Here is a 20,670-nt window from a genome sequence, read left to right on the forward strand (position 1 = left end):
TAACACTTGGACTGTGTTAGTTCAGCATCTGTGTAACTAAGTGTGAAATTCAGGGTTGAAAAACCTGTGTCTCTGAAAAATACTGGGAAAGGGCACAATTTGATTTTTAAAACCCTATTTGAAAGGCTCGTTAGACTTTTAAACATTTCCCAGCGTTCTTCACTCTTTGCCCCTTTTCATTGACATACCACCCCTATTGGTATTTAATAATATATGTTGGCCGCTCATTTTAATAATGTTAAACATCTTATCTTTTATAAGCTTTTATTCTATTATTGCTTCTCTTCCAGTTCATTTCATCTGGTGAGAAGCTGACCTTAATTCATTTTATAATTTCATTTTATATCGATCAGAGGCAGTTTTGTAAACGCTTTTCCCGTAAAAGTTGACCGGGAAATTTGTTTAAACTTCAACATTCTTGCACAACTTTATTTAACTTTGCACAAACTTATCTGTTGGGGTTCTTTCCTAGTTATCAGGCCTGCAAAGATTTTGTCACCAAAGACTGTGGGGATTTTTTGTAAATTTTTTTGATATTTTAAAAATGCAAAATGCTGTTTAAAATAGTGTGTGTTGACGTATTGAGCCCAAACACTTCCATATATCAGTTTTTATTTGTAATGATACAAAGTTGGCATAATCTGGAATATAAATGCCTAAGAGAAATTTGGAAGAGAAAAGTTATTTCAAAACAACAAAGAAGTAATGCTGGTCTAACACATACACACTTTTTTAATATAACTCAAATGCTTTTTTGCTTCAGACACAAATTTAAGGTCCCTTTGATTTAAATAATTTTACCGAGGACAAACTGAATCAATTTTTTTGTTCGCTGGAGTTTTTTCTGCCTCTGAAAATTCTTTCATTATGCAGTTGTCAGAAGGAAAGCGAGGACTGACACAGGATTGCTGTGTACATATTAAAAATTGAAATCCTAAATTAAAAAATTACTGAGTTTAGCAGTTTTGGTTTCCTCAGGAGGCAGCAGTGATGTTTTAGTAAAGAATGATCTGCATTAATTATTAACTGTGAGTGAGAAATGTTGGTGGCATTTCTGCTCAGCCACAGCAGAAACTCTCTAACCCGCCCTCATTAACATCCATGCTTTGCTGCTGTCCCAGACACAATGACTATTTTAATATATTTTATTGTTTTGCTGCTTTCTGGAACGACTTTTAGTCAAGAGAAAACGTAAGTAAAAGCAAATAAAGAATTTACTGGAAGCGTTGCTTGATTGCTGTCCTCTCTTTTGGGTAAATAAATCCAGAATTTAAGTAGAGCCAATCCAAAGGGCACTACCCAAGCAGATTTTAATTAGTGTCTTACAATAACCTGATTATCCTGTTTGCTTTATCACTGTGCATGTAACTGAATTACAAAGGGAAATAAGAAATCTGAAATAAATCCAGTTCCATTGCTGTTGTTGTTTTATATTCCATGTGCAGATATGTCCTTACAGCACCAAAGATCTTCCGAGCTGGGGCCTCTGAGAAAGTTGTAGTTCAAGCTTTTGGTTATGAGGAGGAATTTCCAGTCAATATTGCCCTAAAAAGTTTCCCAGATAAGCTCACTGTGTATTCGTCTGGTCGGATTTCCTTAACTCCAGCCAACAAATTCCAAGATGCTGTAACTTTAACAGTAAGGAATTCAGACTTTTCTTACAGTCTTTTTATCATCATATTTAGTGATAAGTCTTAAAAAAAAAAAAAAGATTATGTTAAGTTTTCAGTTGTTTAAGATGGGGAGGGAAGCCTAATGCCCCAATTTTTGGTCAGAAATTAAAATGACTCTGAATAAAATCAGTGTAAAGGAACAACACTGAGGTTAAACACAGACTCAAACTGTTTTAGAAACATTACCATACTTGCATAACTTTAAAAATAGAGAGAATCAAATCAAAGTTCCACAGCAGCAGCTTTGTGGCCAGGATTCATCATGTGCATAAATGGCAATTTGATAATTTGTACTGTGATAACCTCATTACTGGGCTTTGAACTTTGCTGCTCTAGTTCTGGGCATAAATAAAATGCAAAATTTCAGAATATCCATAACTTAATACTCCAGACCATCCTGTGTCTTGTAAGCAGAAATAAATCCTTGTGAGTGTTGATATTTTTATTTAATGATACTCAACCACAGGGTGGTAATTGCTTTTCAGATACTCTTTGCATCAAAAATACTGTAGGAAAAAATGCATGAAAAATATTTCAATAATCTTCAAAAACCTTTATTTTATCTCCTGCAGGTTCAACCAACAGATTTACCAAGAACAGATAATTCAGACAAGTATTTATATTTGGAAGCTGTTTCTCCACATTTTACAAGATTTAAAAAAATTCCTGTTTCCTATGAAAATGGGTTTCTTTTTATTCATACAGACAAACCAGTTTATACTCCTGATCAGTCAGGTAAATAATGCTTATTTCTCTTGGCTGGTATTTAATTTTTAAAGTCTGCTGACTCTGCCAAGGAATTAGGATTTAAATGTTCTTTAAGCTTTTTTTTGTCAGCAGAATAATACTTTGAATGATTTGATCATACTGTAAAAGTGAATCACTTCTCCCTGCTCTCCTCACCCTAAACGACTGATTAATGGCACAGAGTAAAAGATATTCCTGAGAATCTGTTAAAAATATCAGTGAATTTTTTGGTTGTTTTGATTTTGAGATTTATTACTGTAATTCTTACAGTGAAAGTCAGAGTTTACTCTTTGAATGAAGAACTGCAGCCAGCTCGGAGAGAGACTGTCCTAACTTTTGTGGTGAGTTGTAATTGAATTTAATATTAATATTTTGCAGCTCTAATAACAAATAAAGGTAGGCAGGTAGATGGGAAACCAGTATTGCAATCAGTGTTTAATAACACTCTCAGATGTTTTTGCAGGTAGCCAGATATCTTTTAAAAGGTTTAAAATTGACTTTGCAAAGTTGGATAGAGGTTTTCAAATCCCAGATCTGAAACTATTCCAGAATAGAAAAAAAACAATTATCTTTAATATCTGGGAAACGGATTTTTGAGGGAACATTAATAATATATGAGTTTTCTACTGTTTGGTTTTTTTAAGATAAAAAATAATCAGTATCTACCAGTATTTTTTAGCCTTTTACAATTGGCTTGTTATTACAGTAAATTTTTAGCTATTCTAAGCATAGCTTTTACTTGGTGGAACCAGAATAAAGTATTTAATCAGAATTTCAGTCTGAGTTGTTTCTACAAATATTTGTGTTTTTATGCTTTGAAACTCTTAAGGAAAATGTGTTCCAGTCAGGCTGCTCTGAAATCCCAGGATGAAGATTCCTCCTTTGATAAAAACAATCTGTAACTGCTCATTCTTTCCTTTTATCACTTCAAGGATCCTGAAGAAGTAGAAGTGGATATTTTGGAAGAAAAAGATTTTACTGGAATAGTCTCTTTTCCTGACTTCAAGATTCCTCCTAATCCTAAGTAGATTTATTTAATGTGGTTTTGGTGAACTGTTGCATTTTAATGCTTTTTTATAGTGGCTGTCATGGAGTGGTTTTGCACGGTGGGCATGATTTGAAACTTGGAGATTTCTAACATTTCACATAGGGTGGAATCATGATAAAAATAGGGACCTTATGGCAGAGTATTCTCCTTAAAGAACAGTGAGTGGCAGGTTTTTCATGCTCAATTTAAAAAGAACATTAATGATAATTAGAGCTTTCTATTGAAGAGATAAAAATAGTGACAAAGATATGAGGATTTCGTGTTTTATATGTGTTTCATATAAATCATCAGCATTTTCCCAGGAACAGCAACATAAAATAAAATTCTCTTCAGTTCTCCTTTTAGTCTTGAGAGGGTGCTGAAGCATTGCTGAGATGGCAGAAGGAGGACAGCAGGGGCTTGAAAAACTGGTTTATAAGTGATTTTATTTTCTGTTTTGATTTCAATGCTTTAAAATAAGTCTCAAATAATTAGTGATGTATCAAAGAGAATCTGCTCAAATAGGCATTGAAATCCTGCAAAAATTTGGTGCAGAATTTTCCTCTCTAAGAGATTATTACCATGAAATATTATTAAGCAGCAATAATAAGTTTTGCCTTCATCACTAGTTTTCATCTAAAACACTGTTTGATTGTTGATATTTCTTAGGTATGGAATTTGGAAGATTAAAGCCAAGTACAAGAAGGATTTTGTGACCTCAGCTGTGGCAAAATTTGAAGTTAAGGAGTATGGTAAGATGTGCCTGTGCTGTGAACCTGGAATTTTAATTTTTTCAAGAGCTCAAACCCCTTGAAATGGTCATGATTCTTCAGTGGCTGAGCACCTGTGGCTCCATGGATGTAACAGCCCAAGGTGACCTTTTTTCACTCAATTTGCAGCAATGCCAAGCTTTTCCATTGTCATCGAGCCAGAGAGTAACTTCATCAGTTCAGATAAATTTGAGAACTTCAGGATTGTTGTGAAAGCTAGGTGAGATAATTTGGCTTGGAATTCTGAATATTTTATATCTCCTTTTACCTGAGGAATGATTCTCCTGAGTCCAGAGTTTTCCTCTTTGCTTTCCTCAAGAAGCTTTTTCATCAAAGTCATTTCTGCTGTGTAAGAGATCTAAGTGACCCTTCTTGAAATTCTCTCAAAGTGATTCTTTATGAACAGAAGTGTTTAAAATATACAGATATTTGTTTTCCATCTCTTGCCTAGGCAATGACTCTTTTTCAAAAACAAATGCTTTGTTGCAACCATTAAAGTAATCTTAAAAGCATTTATATTGTTTTATTCTCAGCTATTTTTCCAACAAAAAGCTTCCCAGTGCTGATGTTTTTCTTCGTTTTGGAATAATTGAAGAAAGTGAGAAAAGAATGATGCCTCAGGCAATGCATGTGACAAGGGTAAGAAGTCAAGTTTATGCATAGCTCAGGAGTGACCCAATCCCATGAAGTTTTTTCCATTAAATTTGGTGAGAATGGGCCTCAAGTCGTGGTTTGATCCACAGCTCCCCAGTGTGGACTTCTCCTGTCATCAGGGGCAGAGAAATGCACTTGGAAATGAAATTCAGAGGCAGCATCTGAGACAATGACATTTCAATCTGATGTAATTACTCTCTTGGCCAAGCTGTATGATTAAAATTTCTATGAAATAACTTCAATGTGATCTATTACAGAGTAGATGAAATCAAATGGAGACAAGCAGATCAAAATGATATTGTTTTATTCTGGGAAGTCTGCTCTACACTAATTATTCCCTTTCCTCATTTAGTGAAGATATATCTGAGTTATCTCCTCCTCTTGCTGAGCCCACACACAAATTTTGTGTGCAATATGTGCCACTGGTTGATTAATTTAAAATAATTTTAGGGACCAAAGAATTCTTTTTTAACACATCTTCACCTTTGATTTCCTCTGAAAATAGGCAATGAATAGAAACACACTGAATCTGCATATGAGCTATGTATTATGTCTGAATTATTGACTATAAAGTGATGATTTCTATTTAATTTCCAGATTGAAAATGGAGTTGCTAGGATCAATTTTAACAGTAAGAGAGCAGCAAGTTCCATAGGCTTTGACAGTCTGGAAGCACTGGATGGCTCATATTTATATATTGTGGCATCTGTGTTGGAGTCTTCAGGTAAGTAGCTCTTTAATTGAAATTTTTCTTAACTCTTCTGCAAATATGAACAGAACTAGAAAAGAAAATTATTAGGTAACTTTCCTAATGTCAGACTTTCTTTAATATTCAGTTCTTCCAAAAACTTGTAAGGAAGGACAGCCCATTCTAACTGTAAAAATGGTTAGGGATTAAACTTATTTTTGGCCATTTGTTCCATGGGGTGCTGTGTTTTGTCAGGTGGCCTCAGTGGAGAGGTGGAGTTTGCTGGAGTCAGGTTTGCTGTCTCTCCTTACAAGCTGAGTTTGATTGCCACTCCTCTCTTTGTGAAGCCTGGCCTTCCCTTCTTCATTAAGGTCAGTTCCCAGGGGGTTGCACATTGCAACATAAACCCCCATCATGCACAAGCTTTGTCATTTTCTCTCTGTATCACTCTGTGTCTGATAAACACTTTAATTTCCATTCACTGGTGCATTTTTTGACTCCCTGCTGTAGAAGCAGCTGAGAAGCTTGGAAGATTCTTCCTGAATAATGTCACCATTTCTTTGTCCTGGTGAACAGGTGCAGGTGAAGGACACCATAGATGACTTTGTTGGAAATGTCCCTGTAACTGTCACTGCAAAATCCTTTAATGAGCAAATGGATGAGACTGAGTTGATATCAGAGGGTTCAGAATCTGGGAGAAGAAAAACAAGCATCAGTGATGGAACTGCTTTGTTTGTTGTTAATATCCCATCAAACAGCAAAATGTTGGAGTTTCAAGTGAGTTCAATTGTTCCATTAAATTATTTCTCAAGGGTGTAATTATTTCTTTGAGGGTAATGTCTTGAGCTGTCTTCTCTTTTATTAATCCCTCTGAACAACATATTGCAGAATGATTTTGGCATTGTCATTGCTTGTTTGCTTAGGTACAATTCTGTACTCAGACTGTTCAGACATTTCATTATCTTTCCAGGTAAAAACTGCAGATCCACATCTTTCAGATGAAAACCAAGCAAGTAAAACCTATGAAGCAAGAGCTTATTCATCCCTGAGTCAGAGTTATCTCTATATTGACTGGGCTTCAAACCACAAAACCCTGGAAGTGGGGGATGTAATAAATATTAATGTATATCCACAGAGTCACTACATTGATAAAATCCATCACTACAGCTATTTGGTGAGTAACAGATGTTTCTGCATAAAATGTTGAATTTCAATTTAACATGGATGGTCATGGATGAAAAAACCTCAACAGTCAAGAGCTATCCTCAGCATAGAATATGTGCAGCTCAGACAAGTGCTTCCTTTCAGACACAATCTGTCAGCTTTATAGGAAAAAATTAACAGTCTCACGTTTAAATTTTATATTGATATAGTCTATTCTTTTTAAAATTTTTATCTGACCTTGACTGGAATTGAGGACAAGTAGTGTTGGTTTCAAGAGCTTTTTCAGAAGGTGAAATATAGATGAAGGAAAAGAAGTGCAGAGACAGCACTTCTTTTTTAGTGGAAGATATAAATTCAGATAATTATTACATGTGAAAAATAGACTGAATATAAAACTTTACTTTTTTATTCTCCATCATTTTTTCTATAGATCACATCAAAAGGGAAGACAGTGAGCTTTGGAACTCAGGAGAGAATTAAGGATTTGGATTATGAACACCTAACTTTTCAGATAACCCAAGAAATGGTTCCTTCAGCACGACTCATTGTTTACTACATAGTCATGGGGGAAGGAGCTGCAGAGTTAGTGGCTGATTCAGTGTGGCTGAATGTGGAGCAGAAATGTGGGAATAGCCTTGATGTGAGTAGCAAAGCAGGCACTGAAATTTGTGGGCTTGCATTCATTTTATGGTCAGATTTTATCTTGGACTTACACAAGTCCTTTAACACTTCAATTGTTATAGTAAGTGTCTGCCCTCAGCTGGATTGATTTCAGAACAATGTGCTTTCAACATTACCAATATTTATTTTCAATTTATAGATTAAGCTGCAGTCCAGCAAACAGACACTGAAGCCAGCAGAGGTTGTATCACTCACCATGGAAACCCAGTCTAGTTCCTTTGTTGCTTTGTCATCTCTTGACAAGGCAATATATGGAGTCACAGGAAGAAGGAAGAGAGCCATGGAAAAGGTGAGGGAGCAGCCATAAAGGAAAATCAAATTGCTCTTGTTTCACGTTCACATTCAATAACTGTGTCATGCACTCAGCCAGCCTGAAAATGGGCAGGAGAGCAATTCAAACCAGAGTGAAATCTGTTTGTTTAAATCTACAGTTCAAAATTATTAAAAGAATTCTTTTACAATCTTCTGAATTCCAGTAGAAGTAAATTGTGGCTTTAAAGGCAGATCTGAGCTGTCTCATCAGAACTCCACAGACCTGGAAAAAAAAGGTTGCAGTGTTGGAGAGCTCCTTGCTGAAGGAGCCATGGGGACAATGATCTCCATTTCACAAAGAGCCTTTCCAGGCTGTGCTCTGCAGCCATTCTGCCAGCATGGCACGTGTGTTCCTCCTCAGATCATGCTGCAGCTGGAGAAGAGTGACCTGGGCTGTGGGGCTGGGGGAGGACAGAACAACATCGCAGTCTTCAGGATGGCCGGGCTCACCTTCCTCACCAATGCAAATGCTGATGACTCACAGGAAGCAGGTACATTCCTGTGGTGCAAGCATGGAACTGGGGATTTTCTGAAATGTTCCACTGGCATCTCAGTTATTATCTTAGGGATGCATATACTGATGAAACTGGGGGAAAACATCTTGTGGGACAGTTACTGTTATCAAAATGAAAATACTTCTATGTAATTCAAACAGCAAAAACAAAAAAGTTCCATGCATTTGGAATGTGATTTTAAGGAGTTATTTTTATAAGGACAATGCTATGAAAAGAAAAGTTTATGTTGTGTGTATTTTTTTTTATTTTTTATTTTTTTTTGGACAGGTGAACCTTGCAATGAAGTATTAAGAACCAAACGGTCTGACTTCAAGGAAAAGATACTCAAAGAAGGTGTTAAAAATATTTCTATGTATACCAATATGAAAAAAAAAAAAAATCACATCCATTTGGAAATAAAAACTTCATTTCACAAATGTGAATTGTTTGGTTTTTATTTCAGTGGCCAAATACCGAGATCCAGAAGCCCGGCAGTGCTGCATGGCTGGAGTCAAGGCTTATCCAGTCTCTGAGACCTGCAGGGAGAGAGCTCAAAGGATTAGGAGGAACCAAAGGTGCATTTCTGCATTCACAGATTGCTGTGAATTTGCCAACAAGCTGCGGCTGGAAGAGCCAAATAAGCTGCTGATACTGGCCAGAATGCGTGAGTATGGGAGCTCTGGGTGTGCTGCTCCAGCAGGACAGGGGCATACAGATGGAATCTATTAACCCCTCCCTGGTGCCTGCCAGGATTATCCAGGCAGAATTTCACCAGTCTCCCAAGATTTTGGTTATATATCTCTGAAAAGGTGTAGGAGAGCAGTTCTTTATTGTGTTCAACTCTCTGTTCTGTTCACCCACGTTTAGAACGAGCAGAGCAGCAATCATATAAGGTTTATTAGGAGTAAACTTGAACGCTAAATTTGAATCCTTTGCCCAGGACAGCCAGTGGGTAACACCTCAGGAAGGATCTGTGGGAGTGTCAAATTCCTTGTCTTCCATTATCTCCCTATAATTGCCTGTTAACAAAGTGATCTGTCAGGATATTGGACAGGTATTCACATGTGTAAATGGATGAGATGGGATTAGCACAGATTTTTTGACTGAGAGTACTTAGATGCCTTTTTTCTTGGATCAGGGTTTTTTTTTACTTGCTGTATTTATGTTCTTCAGATTTTGAGGCTCTCTTGGAACTGGGTGAAGCTCAAGTTCGTAGCTACTTCCCTGAAAGTTGGTTATGGGAAGTTCACCAGGTTTCTTCAAGGTACTGCTTTTCTCAAATCACCTTTATAGGAAGGAAGTGATAGAACTGAGGTAAACTGGGTAGCCCTAGGTGCACCAGAGATGTGTGCTGAAATGGAGTCTTATCCAAACAAACTCTTCCTGCCACGTTCCTCTCCATGCTCCATGTGCTGTGTGGTGCCCAGATTGTTGAGCTACTTTTCCTTTCACTTGCTAAATACCAGCTTCTGTGAAATCAGCTAAAACCAAGTTTATTCCAATGAAAATCCAGAATTCCTGCTTTCTGGCTCAAGCTTCCCTGAGTCTCCTTAGAGAGTTGCTGGCCATGAGCTGTTCTGTTAACAGATGGTGATTGGTAATAAATGTAAAAAACACTTTTCTCACAGGTCCAAGACTCTGTCTGTCACCTTGCCTGATTCCCTGACCACCTGGGAAGTACAAGGTGTTGGCATTTCAGATAAAGGTAGGGACTGCAGCCCTGTGAGTTTGGAGCTAAAGAATCAGGAGGCTTTGTAGACCCTCTATTGACTTTAACACTCATATTCTAAACTGTTTACTTTCTGATTGATAGACTGGAAAACAAAACAAAAATATGGATTTTAGGGAAAATAAATCACTTCATGTAATGTGAGTGTCAGTGGCTGGGAAAACAAAGCCTGTCTTGGGTGTGACAGTGGCTCATAGAGAGTAAGAAGAAAAATTATTGAGCAACTCTTCCCTGGACAACTTTATGTTGTCTTGCTACCTGTAGCTCAGGGACTTGAGATTTTCCAAGAGATTTGGTAATCCAAGCAGAGAATTTCTTTGGGAAGAAGAAACTCAAAGAACCTGGTATGTCAGCTGGGGTGTGAGGAGTGGTGAGAGCAGCTTAGACCAGGAAGCAAAAACCTGGGAACTTTTAAAAAGCTTGGGCTATTCAAAGCACACACTGAAAAATCCTAAATCATCACCAAAGTATGTCAAGACCTTTTCAAACTTGTTTATCAGGAGGGTGGATAAGACACTCTGCTTTCATGTTTGTAATTCTCTCAGGTATTTGTGTGGCTGCACCTTTGGAAATCCAGGTTGTGAAGGATATCTTCCTGAGTGTTTATGTTCCTTATTCCGTGGTACGAGGGGAGCAAATCGAGTTAAAAGGATCTGTTTATAACCACAAAGCCTCTGCAATTAAGGTAATTTGTGTTAATGACTCCTGTGGAAAGATTGACATAATAAACTAAAAAAGCATTTTTCCTCTGAGTATCCAGTATAAACAGATCCTTGGGTGAGATTTCTTCAGTCCTTAAGCCAGTGTTATGTTCTGCAAACAGAGAAATAGCATTACAGGAGCAGAATGCTCAGGACAGGATTTCAGTGCCTTTGGTATTTCTCTGATGGAAATGAAACATTAAAATGTTTCCACCTTTCAGTTCTGTGTTAAAATAGCAGCTGGAGATGGAGTCTGTACCTTTGGAGAGTCTGCAAGTGCTAGATCAAGGATGCAGAGCTGTAAATTCAAGAATCTGGATGCTGGTTCTTCCTCAGCAGTTACATTCAGGATCCTCCCGCTGCAGCTGGGTCTCCACACTGTCAATTTTACACTGCTGACCCCCAGGAACAGTGAAATTGTGGTTAAAACTTTACGTGTTGTGGTAAGGAAAAAAAAATCTCAATGTTTTTTAGAATTTTTGAATTTCAAATTGGGTTCAGTTGAGTCCATTAATAAATTTTGCTTTATTTTAATATTATTGCACAATGTCCTTGAATTCATAGAGGTGTGTGCAGTGGAAAAATAAAAGGCTGAGTATTTGAGCATACTCATTTTTAAACCTTGATTATAAAATGGAAAGATTATACATATAAAAAATAGATTACAACTTTGCAAAGATATTCTAAGTTGTTTGGTTTGGATTTTCACTGAAACACAATTTTTTCCTTTCCTAAGGTTTAATTTAAGTCTTTTGTTAAATTTTCTCAAGAGTTATGTGAGCTGGAACACTAAAATTCAAATGGAACAGCTGTACAGCAGTTAAGTCAAACTTAGCTACAGAAAAAGAAGACAAAAATACTGTGGGTTTAACCTGTTGTTTCAGCTGATATATTTGATTAAACAGAAATGTTTCCATTTTCTGCCTCTTTCCTCATAATGATCCCAGCCAGAAGGCATTAAGAAAGAACTCCATTCAGGTTTCACATTGGATCCACAGGGTGTTTATGGTAAGAGAATTGATGAGGTGTCTTTGTGTTATTTTTTCCTGTTCTTGATAATCAAGTTTTTTAATAATGTGAAAAACTTGGAGGTTCTGTTTCCTGAGATATTCTAAATATGTCCTTTCCCAAGGATTTCCTGACTTGGTTTAAGAAAACTTGGATTAATTTCTTAAAGGAATCTTTAGATGTATCTTTTAGTGTGATTGTTAGCTTTCCTCAGCTTTATTAATGGGGATAGAATATGTTCTCATTTAACCAAAGAAACCACAAAGTTTAGGTCCAGATCAGATTTTTTTTGGTAACAGAAGAAAGATAAAGAGTTTGCACCTGTTCCTTTTCAAAGCTTGATGTTGTTTTCCTGTGCATTTGGGAATAGTTCTGGTTTTTAAGTTTTGGTTGCTGAATTCTCAGTGGTAACCTTCAATCTGTCAATTCCAGCTGAATCATCTGTTGATTTAGACTGTGCATTATTTATTTATTAATTTTATTAATGTATTAATTTTATTTATTTACTTATTTATTTATGTGCATCTTCAATTTCAGGTTCAATCAAGAGACGACAAGAATTTCGATACAAAGTCCCACTAAATCTGGTCCCCAAAACACAGATTGACAGAACTGTCAGTGTAAAAGGTAAATAGAAACTTTCAGTGCATTGCATATGCATTTTTTCCTCCTAGTTAGTATTAAATTAATCTGATTTATTCTTTTTCATTTGAGAGAAGGCTTTGCAAGCCCCTTTTAGTGCAGAGATTTGAACACTTCCTAAAGAAGAGTCGCTGGTGGGAGTCAGAGTCTGCCCTTGGATTCGCTCTCATCACCTGTAGCTCCAATCAGCTTTGGGGTTTTCCCTTGCACAGGACATCTCATGGGTGAAGTGATTGCCACAGTGCTGAGCCCCAGTGGGCTGCAGATGCTGACCAGCCTGCCCAGGGGCAGTGCAGAGGCCGAGCTCACCAGCATTGCCCCGCTCTTCTACGTCTTCCGCTACCTGGAGGAGTCGGATAATTGGCATTTGCTGGGCCCTGAGACCCTGAGATCCAGGACTCAGATGAGGAGAAAGATGAAAGAAGGTAGAAAAATTTACTCCTTGTAGAGGTCCATAACCTTTGCTAAGCGGAGAAGGGTGATACATCTGAGGGAACAAATATGATTCTCATCACTTTCCTTGTGCCTGGTGTATCCATCCCTCAGGCATTGTGAGCATCTCGTCGTTCAGGAATGCTGACTCCTCCTACAGCATGTGGAAGAATGGGCAAGCCAGCACATGGTGAGTTGAAAGGGGTTTGGGTTGGAAGAAGCCTTATTTCAATGCTTTGCTTTCATATTTTCAGTAAGCACCAAACAAGAGTGTGGTGGTAGATTTAAGCAGTGCTTACAACTCTGAATAATATCTTTTGATTCCTTGCTTTCACTTGCCAAACCTTTTCTTTGTGTCCATAACTCACACCATGACAAGCAAGATGGCTTTGGGATGTAATGAGTTCATACCCTGGGACACGGGAATTGATCCTGGTTTAAAATTATTTCAGTAATTACTTCCCATTTGTTAAGTTAAAATTAACATTAATCTTCATTATCCCTTAGAACTGTGGGAGTGTGTAGGATCCAGAATCCTAAACAGTGTGAATTTGTGGGTGCCCTCTGCAGTGTGGGAGTTCCTGCCAATCTAAACAGGATCTGTTGGCTTCCCTTGGCAGGCTGACAGCTTTTGCTTTGAGGATCCTTGGACAAGTGAATCAATACATTGATCTTGATCAAATGTCTGTTTGTGATTCCCTCCTGTGGCTGATTGACAACTGTCAGATGCCAGATGGGTCATTCAATGAATTTTCAAACTACCAACCAGTGAAATTACAGGTATGAAACCCAAACATTTTCTGTGCTTAGGCAGTAAAAGCTGAAGGCACCAGGAGATAAAGTGTTTTAGCAGTGCAAGATATTTTAGGCTGTATTTCATCAAAACACCCATTCAAGACAATTTTTCTCTTTATTCTAAATTCATTAAAACTCAGCACAATCTTGCAAACCTTCCTGTTTTCTTACAAAAAGTAGCTGCTTGTTACTTCTTAATATTCAGAGAAAGAACAATGAGGTTCATTTCACTGTCTAATAGTCCTGGCTTGTGAATAACTTCATATATTTTGGCTTCTTTTTTACAAATGAGCTATTACCTTCCAAAGAGTCAATGTATTTTCAGGTTTAATTAAACTGATAGTTTTTACAGGAATTTCTATTTATTTCCACACCTAAATAGTGAAAAGTTCAATTTATTTAAATGAACCTTCATTTCTATTTCATTATTTTTATTATTTGATTTTTGTAGGGTACATTACCTCGAGAAGCTAAAGAAAAATCTTTGTATCTCACAGCATTTTCTATTATTGGAATTAAGAAGTCAATGAAAATATGTCCTACTCAGGTAAACATTATTTTTATTTCTGCCAGCGGGCATGTTCTGGGCTTCTAATTTCTTCCCTTTTCTTTAACATTTGTTTAAAAAAAACAAGAGCTTTTTTTCTGTTTCACAGATTTATTTGCTTTGTTAATCTTTGTCTTTCAAAGTCAACAACAAGGATTTCTGGATTTATTATAAGATATTATAGAAGATATTCTATATCTGTACAGTCTTGACAGAGAAGATGCATTTCTTTAGGGTCATTCTGATGGCTGTGAGCTGTAACCTGTCCATGTTTTCAGAAAATCCACGATGCCAGGAGCAGAGCAGGGGATTATTTGGAGCAGAACATGCAGCTGGCCCAGAGCCCCTTCACGGTGGCCATCACTGCCTATGCCCTGGCCCTGCTGGACCCCAACCAGCGAGCAGCTCGGGCAGCATTCTCTGCCCTGAAAAGAGAGGCTTTTGTCACAGGTACTGCTCAATTCTCACTGCTCCTGAACAGCCCTGTGCCCATCAGCTGCTCTGCACCATCTCTGTCACAGGCACTGCTCAATTCTCACTGCTCCTGAACAGCCCTGTGCCCATCAGCTGCTCTGCACCACCTCTGTCACAGGTGCTGCTGAGTTCTCACTGCTCCTGAACAGCCCTGTGCTGCTCTGCACCACCTCTGTCACAGGCACTGCTCAATTCTCACTGCTCCTGAACAGCCCTGTGCTGCTCTGCACCACCTCTGTCACAGGTGCTGCTCAGTTCTCACTGCTCCTGAACAGCCCTGTGCCCATCAGCTGCTCTGCACCACCTTTATCACATGTATTGCTCAATTCTCACTGCTCCTGGGCAGCCCTGTGCCCATCAGCTGCTCTGCACCACCTTTATCACATGTATTGCTCAATTCTCACTGCTCCTGAACAGCCCTGTGCCCATCAGCTGCTCTGCACCACTTTTATCACATGTATTGCTCAATTCTCACTGCTCCTGGGCAGCCCTGTGCCCATCAGCTGCTCTGCACCACCTCTGTGCTGTGAGCTCTGCACTCAGACTTTGCAAACATCAGGTTTTAGCATAGAAGTGAGTTCCCATCCCTGTTAGGTGCACAGTGAGTCCCTGCCCCTCTCCTGGCCCTGAGTGGGCAGTGCCTCAGCTGGAGCTGCTGCTGTGCTTGCATCTGAAGCTCTGCTCCTCCTGCAGGTGACCCTCCCATCTACAGGTTTTGGAAAGATGCTTTCAAAACACAAGACCAGCCAACACCCAGCTCTGCCACTGCACAAATGGTTGAAACCACAGCCTATGCCTTGCTCACTACTTTGCTAAGAGGTGATGAAAACTATGCCAAGCCCATCATCAAATGGCTCTCTGAGGAACAGAGACATGGGGGAGGATTTTATTCAACTCAGGTGTGCTTTTACATATTTTGTCCTCATTCTTCAAGTACCATAATCTGAAACATTTTTTCCTATCCCTGGAAATTCAAGGCCAGGTAGGATGGAGCTGAGCAACCTGGGGCAGTGGAAGGTGTCCCTGGAATGAGAGGGGCTTGAAGGTCCCTTCCAACCCAAACCATTCCATGATTCTGTGATATGAACATTTTAAGGGGATAATACAATTAAATGACCACACTGCCAACACCAGAGTCCTGTGTATGGGATTAGCACCAAGTGACTCCATTGCCATGATATCCTTGGTCTCTGGGAAATCTTCATTAATATAAACTGAAATTTTATGAAGAGAATCTCTGGACTTAATGCTTTATAATTGATTTCTGACAGGACACTATTAATGCCCTTGAGGCCTTGACTGAATATTCCCTTCTGGTCAAACGGCTGAATTTGGACATGGATGTTAAAGTATCCTACAAAAATGGTGGACCCCTAAACTTATTTAAACTGACAGAAGACAATTTTGTGGGAAGAACTATGACAGTGAGTGAATAATCTTGCTTTAAAAAGGGAAACCAGAATTCTTAGCATCTTGGTGAATGATTATTTGAGCTTTGAAATAGCTACTAAAATAGCTATTTTTACTTATAACAAGCTGGTAATAATTTGGTATAAAAATGTTTGAGGACTTTGCTAATCTGTTGTATTTAATATGTTTGAATATTCATTTAAATGTAATATTTCTGCAGGATTTGTTATGTATTTGAAATATCAGCTGACCTGAATGGTTGCTAATTGCTGCTAATCTTTATTAATGTGTAACTTCTTGTTCCTCACCAATCCTTTAGGCACCTTTGCAAGATGATCTGTATGTGAGCACTGGCAGCAGCACTGGCATAGCTACAGTAAATGTAAGTAATGCAAGCAAATTTTAAAATTTAATTTCTCTTTTCTTAATATGGTGTGGTTTTGCTCAAGAACTCCCCATTTCTTTCTGTGCTGATCATTTATTTGTTCAGCTTTGCTGGTATTTTTATATTACAATAACCAGACTTGTTTATATTCTTCCCAGTGTGAGTTTTCACAGTTTTATACAGTTTTGAGGGTTGTTTAATGCTGCTTCTGTTTGGTCTGATTTATTTGTGTGTGTGCAGGTGAGGACAGTGTATAACACCATTGGTACTTCTGAGGAGTCCTGTAACTTTGAACTGAAGATTGTTCCAAAGAGAGATGATGGTAAAGAGTTAATATAATTTTAAATGTTGCTACTCAGGTCAGTGCAAAGGAAGGAGGGGAAAAAAATCCTGGATATTTTTTGAGTGTTTTTTATTAAGAAAGAAATAAATTCTGCCACTTTCTAAATGCAAAACTGAAAAAGAAATTGCTAGGAGCATTTTTAGCCCTGTTTGAAACTATTGCCTTTTTGTGAATATAATTAATTTATTTCTGTTAGGTTCATTTTTAGTCATTTATGGAAGAATTTTTACAGGTGGGGGAGTGAGAAGGAAGAAATATGATTGGAATGGATGGAGTTACAGTGAGTTCTACAAAGTGCTGAGAGTTCTAGTCCAGTTACAACAGACAGAACCAAATTCTGAGTTTAAATAATATAAACACCTAATAAACTACATTAAACCTTAAATCTGTCATTTCATCTGAATTACCAAAGAGGCAAATGTGATTTGTTTGTAAACAAAGAATTATCTTCCAACTATGACAATGCCTTGTGAGAGGTTTGGGGTGCTGCTTTTGGAGAGTTCTGAAATTCTTTGGCTCTGCTTGGTGTGGACAGGTCGCATAAGAGGAGATGGGGAACCCCTGGGGCGCCTGGAGGCTTGTGCAAAGTAAGTGCAGCTGGGGGGCTGTTCTTTAATGATCCCACCAGCTCTCCTCATCTTCTCTTTCTCTTCCTTCACTGTTATGTACATGTGTGAACAGAATTAGAGCCAAAGGTCTTGATCTCTGTGGGAAGGAGTCTTCAGGCTGTATTTGGGTTCTCCTGGAACATGTGTGATATTGGCATAAATCTGAATTGATTCATCTGGACTGTTTTGCTTCATTTCAAGTTTACTGTGGCCTAAATGTTGACAGAATTTTCCTCATTTTTTTTTCTGGGATCACATTCTAATATGTCTCTTTCATGTCAGTTATAGTTCATATTTGTTTTACTGTAATTCAGGTACAGGCCCAGTGCGAGGGAGCCCCGGTCGGGGTCTGCTCATGCTGTGATGGACATAGGGCTGGTCAGTGGAGTGGAAGCCAATCCAGAGGATTTATCTACTGCAAGTATTCAGGAATGCTTTTTCTCTTCCTGGCTTTGTCTGACAGAGCTGTAATATTTGCTGTTCATCTTTTCCTGTGCCCTGCAGCTTGCGAGCGGAGTTGATCAGCTGGTAGCAGATTATGAGATCAAAGATGGGCATGTTCTCCTGCAGATAGACTCTGTATGTTACCCCTTCCCTGACTGTAAGCACTGCTTTTACTCTTTGCAATCATTTTGCCTCCTTTGGAGCTCCTTCATTCCTGTGTCTCTCCCACAGGTGCCAGCTCACAAGTTCCTGTGTGTTGGCTTCAGGATCAGTGAGATTTTTCGGGTTGGAATGCTGAACCCTGCCACCTTCACTGTCTATGAATATCATGCACCAGGTGTGTGTTCCAGCTCTTCACATCCTTGTTTGCCTTTTAGCTCTGTATTCCTCACAAAGAATTTCATTTTTTTATCTTTAACAGATTTTTTACTCTGTTTTATTTGAAGCTCAGGTGACTTTTGACTCGCCAAGTTGCAATGTTGATGTGTTGGACTTTGATTTTCTACATGTATTTGTTATTTCTTTCTGGATCTTGCAGATAAAAGATGCACCATACTTTATAACCCCTATGGAAATGAAAAACTCGTGAGATTGTGTGAAGGAGATGAATGCAAATGCATGGAAGGTAAGCTGTGTTTAAAATGTTTTTTCATTTTTCTTGGTGGGAAAATGCAGTGTAGTGCTTTGAACAAAACCACACTGAACATAAGGAAGAAATCCTCATAAGAACACAGCTATTTCCTCTCCAAATTTTACATTAAAAAGGAAATTTAAAGATGTATGTAGTGTGATCATGGAGGTCTGACTGGATTAAGTCCAGTATTTGAGGCCGTTATTTTGTATTTTAAATATTCACTCTTCCAGCATGCTGTCCCATACTTCTGGTGTTGCTCAGTTAATTATCCCTTACAGAATGATGGAAATCCCTGTTTCCCTTGGGGACATGTGCTGACATTCTCTCACCTCTGCCTTTGCCTTTCTCCTCATAGCTGAGTGTGGTACAGTGCAGGGGAGGCTGGACCGGTCGATAAGTGCAGAGAGCAGGAGAGAGGCTGCCTGCCAGAGGGACACTGCTTATGGTAAGGGGCTTTCACTGCCTCTTTCTTGCTCTCAAGTGTTTGTTTGCTGCAAAACGTCTTGTTCAAATTAGAGCTGCAGTGATTAGAAATTCAGTGTGGTTGTGGAGTAATGTAGAGAAAGGTGAGTTCTGCCCACAGCTTCCCTCAGATTAGGTGTGGGTAGCACTTCCCAGTGCTTTCTGCCCCATAACCACTGTATTCCCAGAAATCAGAGCTGTAAAGGGACACAAAATTCTCCTTCTGAGCATCTCTAAGACCTTCAGGGTGGGGCAGGAGCAAGGAATAACCAGGTTGTGCTTTGTGTTGTTCTGCAGTTTATAAAGTGAACATCTTGTCTCGCAGTGAGGAAGGGTTTTTTGTGAAGTATTCTGCCAGTCTTCTGGACCTCTACAAAAGGGGTGAGTGTCCTTTCCATGTTTCTGCTCCTGGGAGAAAGGAGCTGGAATGTTCTTGGCCACTCACTGTCTTACCTGTTGCTCATAGGGCTGTAGAGCTGAATCTTATGTTCACTCCATTTTCCTCTGAGTTTAAGCATCCCTTATTTCCTTAAAGTTACTATAATAGAAATGGTGATGATGATGATGATAATTATTAATGTGCACAAGGGTTATTTGCCATTCAGATTTATCTGAAAAATCTTTTACAAGAGACATGTTTTATGTCATCAAATTTTGCTGTTATAGAATGGTGGCAAAGAGATCCCCTGGCTGTGCCAGTACTGTAGAACATTTTAGTGTTTTCTGTCTAATATATGAATTACTGGAAATTCTTTTTGTGTTATTGTCCAATTCTTGATTTTTAATTTTATTTTTTTTTTAATTCAGGGCAGGCTTTTGCTCAAAAAAATAATGAAATCACCTTTGTTAAAAAGAAGACCTGCACAGATGTTGAATTGAGCCCAGGAGAGCAGTATTTGATCATGGGAAAAGAAGCCTTGAAGATAAGCATTGGTTACAGTTTCAGGTAAGTAATTTACCACCAGGATATGAGATTTAATCTTAAAGTGTTTGTATGTAATAATTCTTGTGAGGTACAGAATTGATTTAATGTTGAAAGTATTCAACAGCAGTCACACAATGTGTTATCAGATGTGCACACTTACAGCAAGGTTATGAGCACAGAGCAAGCACTTCCATGCTGTATTTTATTTTTCCTGTTTGACATTTTCCTTCCCAAATTTTAGCAGCAAATGATCATTTTCTGCTGTCTTCTTAGATTCCAGTACCCCTTGGATTCCAGCACTTGGATTGAGTGGTGGCCTTCAAGTGCAGCCTGTACATCCTGCCAGGAGTTTCTGAACACAATGGATGATTTTGCTGAAGATCTCCTCATCAGCGGCTGTTAATTCACTTGGACAGTTTTAAAACTAAAAATGCAGATCAAATCTCATTGAAAAGAAGAAAAATCCTCATCTATTTATTAATTCTTTTTGAGCTGGACACTTGTTAGTAGTTAAAGTGAAAAATTATCTTGGCATGTGCTTTATAGTGATGTTATTACAGCAGAGCAATGTTCAAATATGATTTTTAAGCTTGGATGAGAAAATAACACAGACTGGTGCAAAGACATTTGAAGTCAAAAGAAGTGGATTGACTGTAAAAACAAACATGAAAAGCACTGTCTTGTCATTAAACCCAAGTCTTATCAGAACATAAATACATGCAGCCACTTTGTAAGCTCTGTGAAAGGAACTTTATTCCTTATCTTTTCCTTTTGTACTCTTTTTTTGAATGCTTGCATTTCCATTCCTGACAGTAACTGATGCTGGTTTTATGCTCTGCTTTCTTGTTAAAAAAAACCAAAAAAACAAACAAAATTCTTTAATCTTATGTGTGCTTTTCATTATTTGTGTTTTAAGATGCA

At 38.3% G+C, this 20,670-nt stretch overlaps 1 protein-coding gene across 1 annotated transcript; it reads left to right on the forward strand.

Annotated features, from left to right (window-relative positions):
• The first annotated feature begins 1,040 nt into the window (after positions 1 to 1,040).
• C5 (complement C5) lies at positions 1,041 to 20,636 on the forward strand. Its single transcript, XM_056505082.1, has 41 exons — positions 1,041 to 1,191; positions 1,446 to 1,638; positions 2,246 to 2,408; positions 2,691 to 2,761; positions 3,353 to 3,444; positions 4,117 to 4,199; positions 4,347 to 4,437; positions 4,751 to 4,856; positions 5,469 to 5,595; positions 5,815 to 5,930; positions 6,136 to 6,336; positions 6,530 to 6,733; positions 7,154 to 7,363; positions 7,544 to 7,693; positions 8,078 to 8,207; positions 8,499 to 8,564; positions 8,674 to 8,874; positions 9,384 to 9,474; positions 9,839 to 9,915; positions 10,485 to 10,624; positions 10,862 to 11,083; positions 11,588 to 11,648; positions 12,186 to 12,275; positions 12,503 to 12,715; positions 12,837 to 12,912; positions 13,343 to 13,502; positions 13,969 to 14,064; positions 14,343 to 14,514; positions 15,232 to 15,437; positions 15,810 to 15,962; positions 16,268 to 16,330; positions 16,574 to 16,655; positions 17,212 to 17,263; positions 17,599 to 17,701; positions 17,789 to 17,863; positions 17,960 to 18,065; positions 18,267 to 18,353; positions 18,718 to 18,807; positions 19,122 to 19,205; positions 19,632 to 19,770; positions 20,023 to 20,636. The coding sequence occupies exons 1-41, from the start codon at positions 1,127 to 1,129 to the stop codon at positions 20,150 to 20,152; spliced, it is 5,037 nt and encodes a 1,678-aa protein (XP_056361057.1). The 5' UTR covers positions 1,041 to 1,126; the 3' UTR covers positions 20,153 to 20,636.
• Positions 20,637 to 20,670: the final 34 nt, after the last annotated feature.

Source organism: Oenanthe melanoleuca, chromosome 17, assembly GCF_029582105.1.
Source record: "Oenanthe melanoleuca isolate GR-GAL-2019-014 chromosome 17, OMel1.0, whole genome shotgun sequence".
NCBI classification, from domain to species: Eukaryota; Metazoa; Chordata; class Aves; order Passeriformes; family Muscicapidae; genus Oenanthe; species Oenanthe melanoleuca.

Coding starts and splice junctions, on each gene's coding strand:
- C5 (XM_056505082.1), top strand. CDS start 1,127: ATGACTATTTTAATATATTTTATTGTTTTGCTGCTTTCTGGAACGACT. Junction 15,438..15,809: donor GAGGATTTTATTCAACTCAG/GTGTGCTTTTAC, acceptor GATTTCTGACAG/GACACTATTAATGCCCTTGA. Junction 18,354..18,717: donor TGAATGCAAATGCATGGAAG/GTAAGCTGTGTT, acceptor TTCTCCTCATAG/CTGAGTGTGGTACAGTGCAG.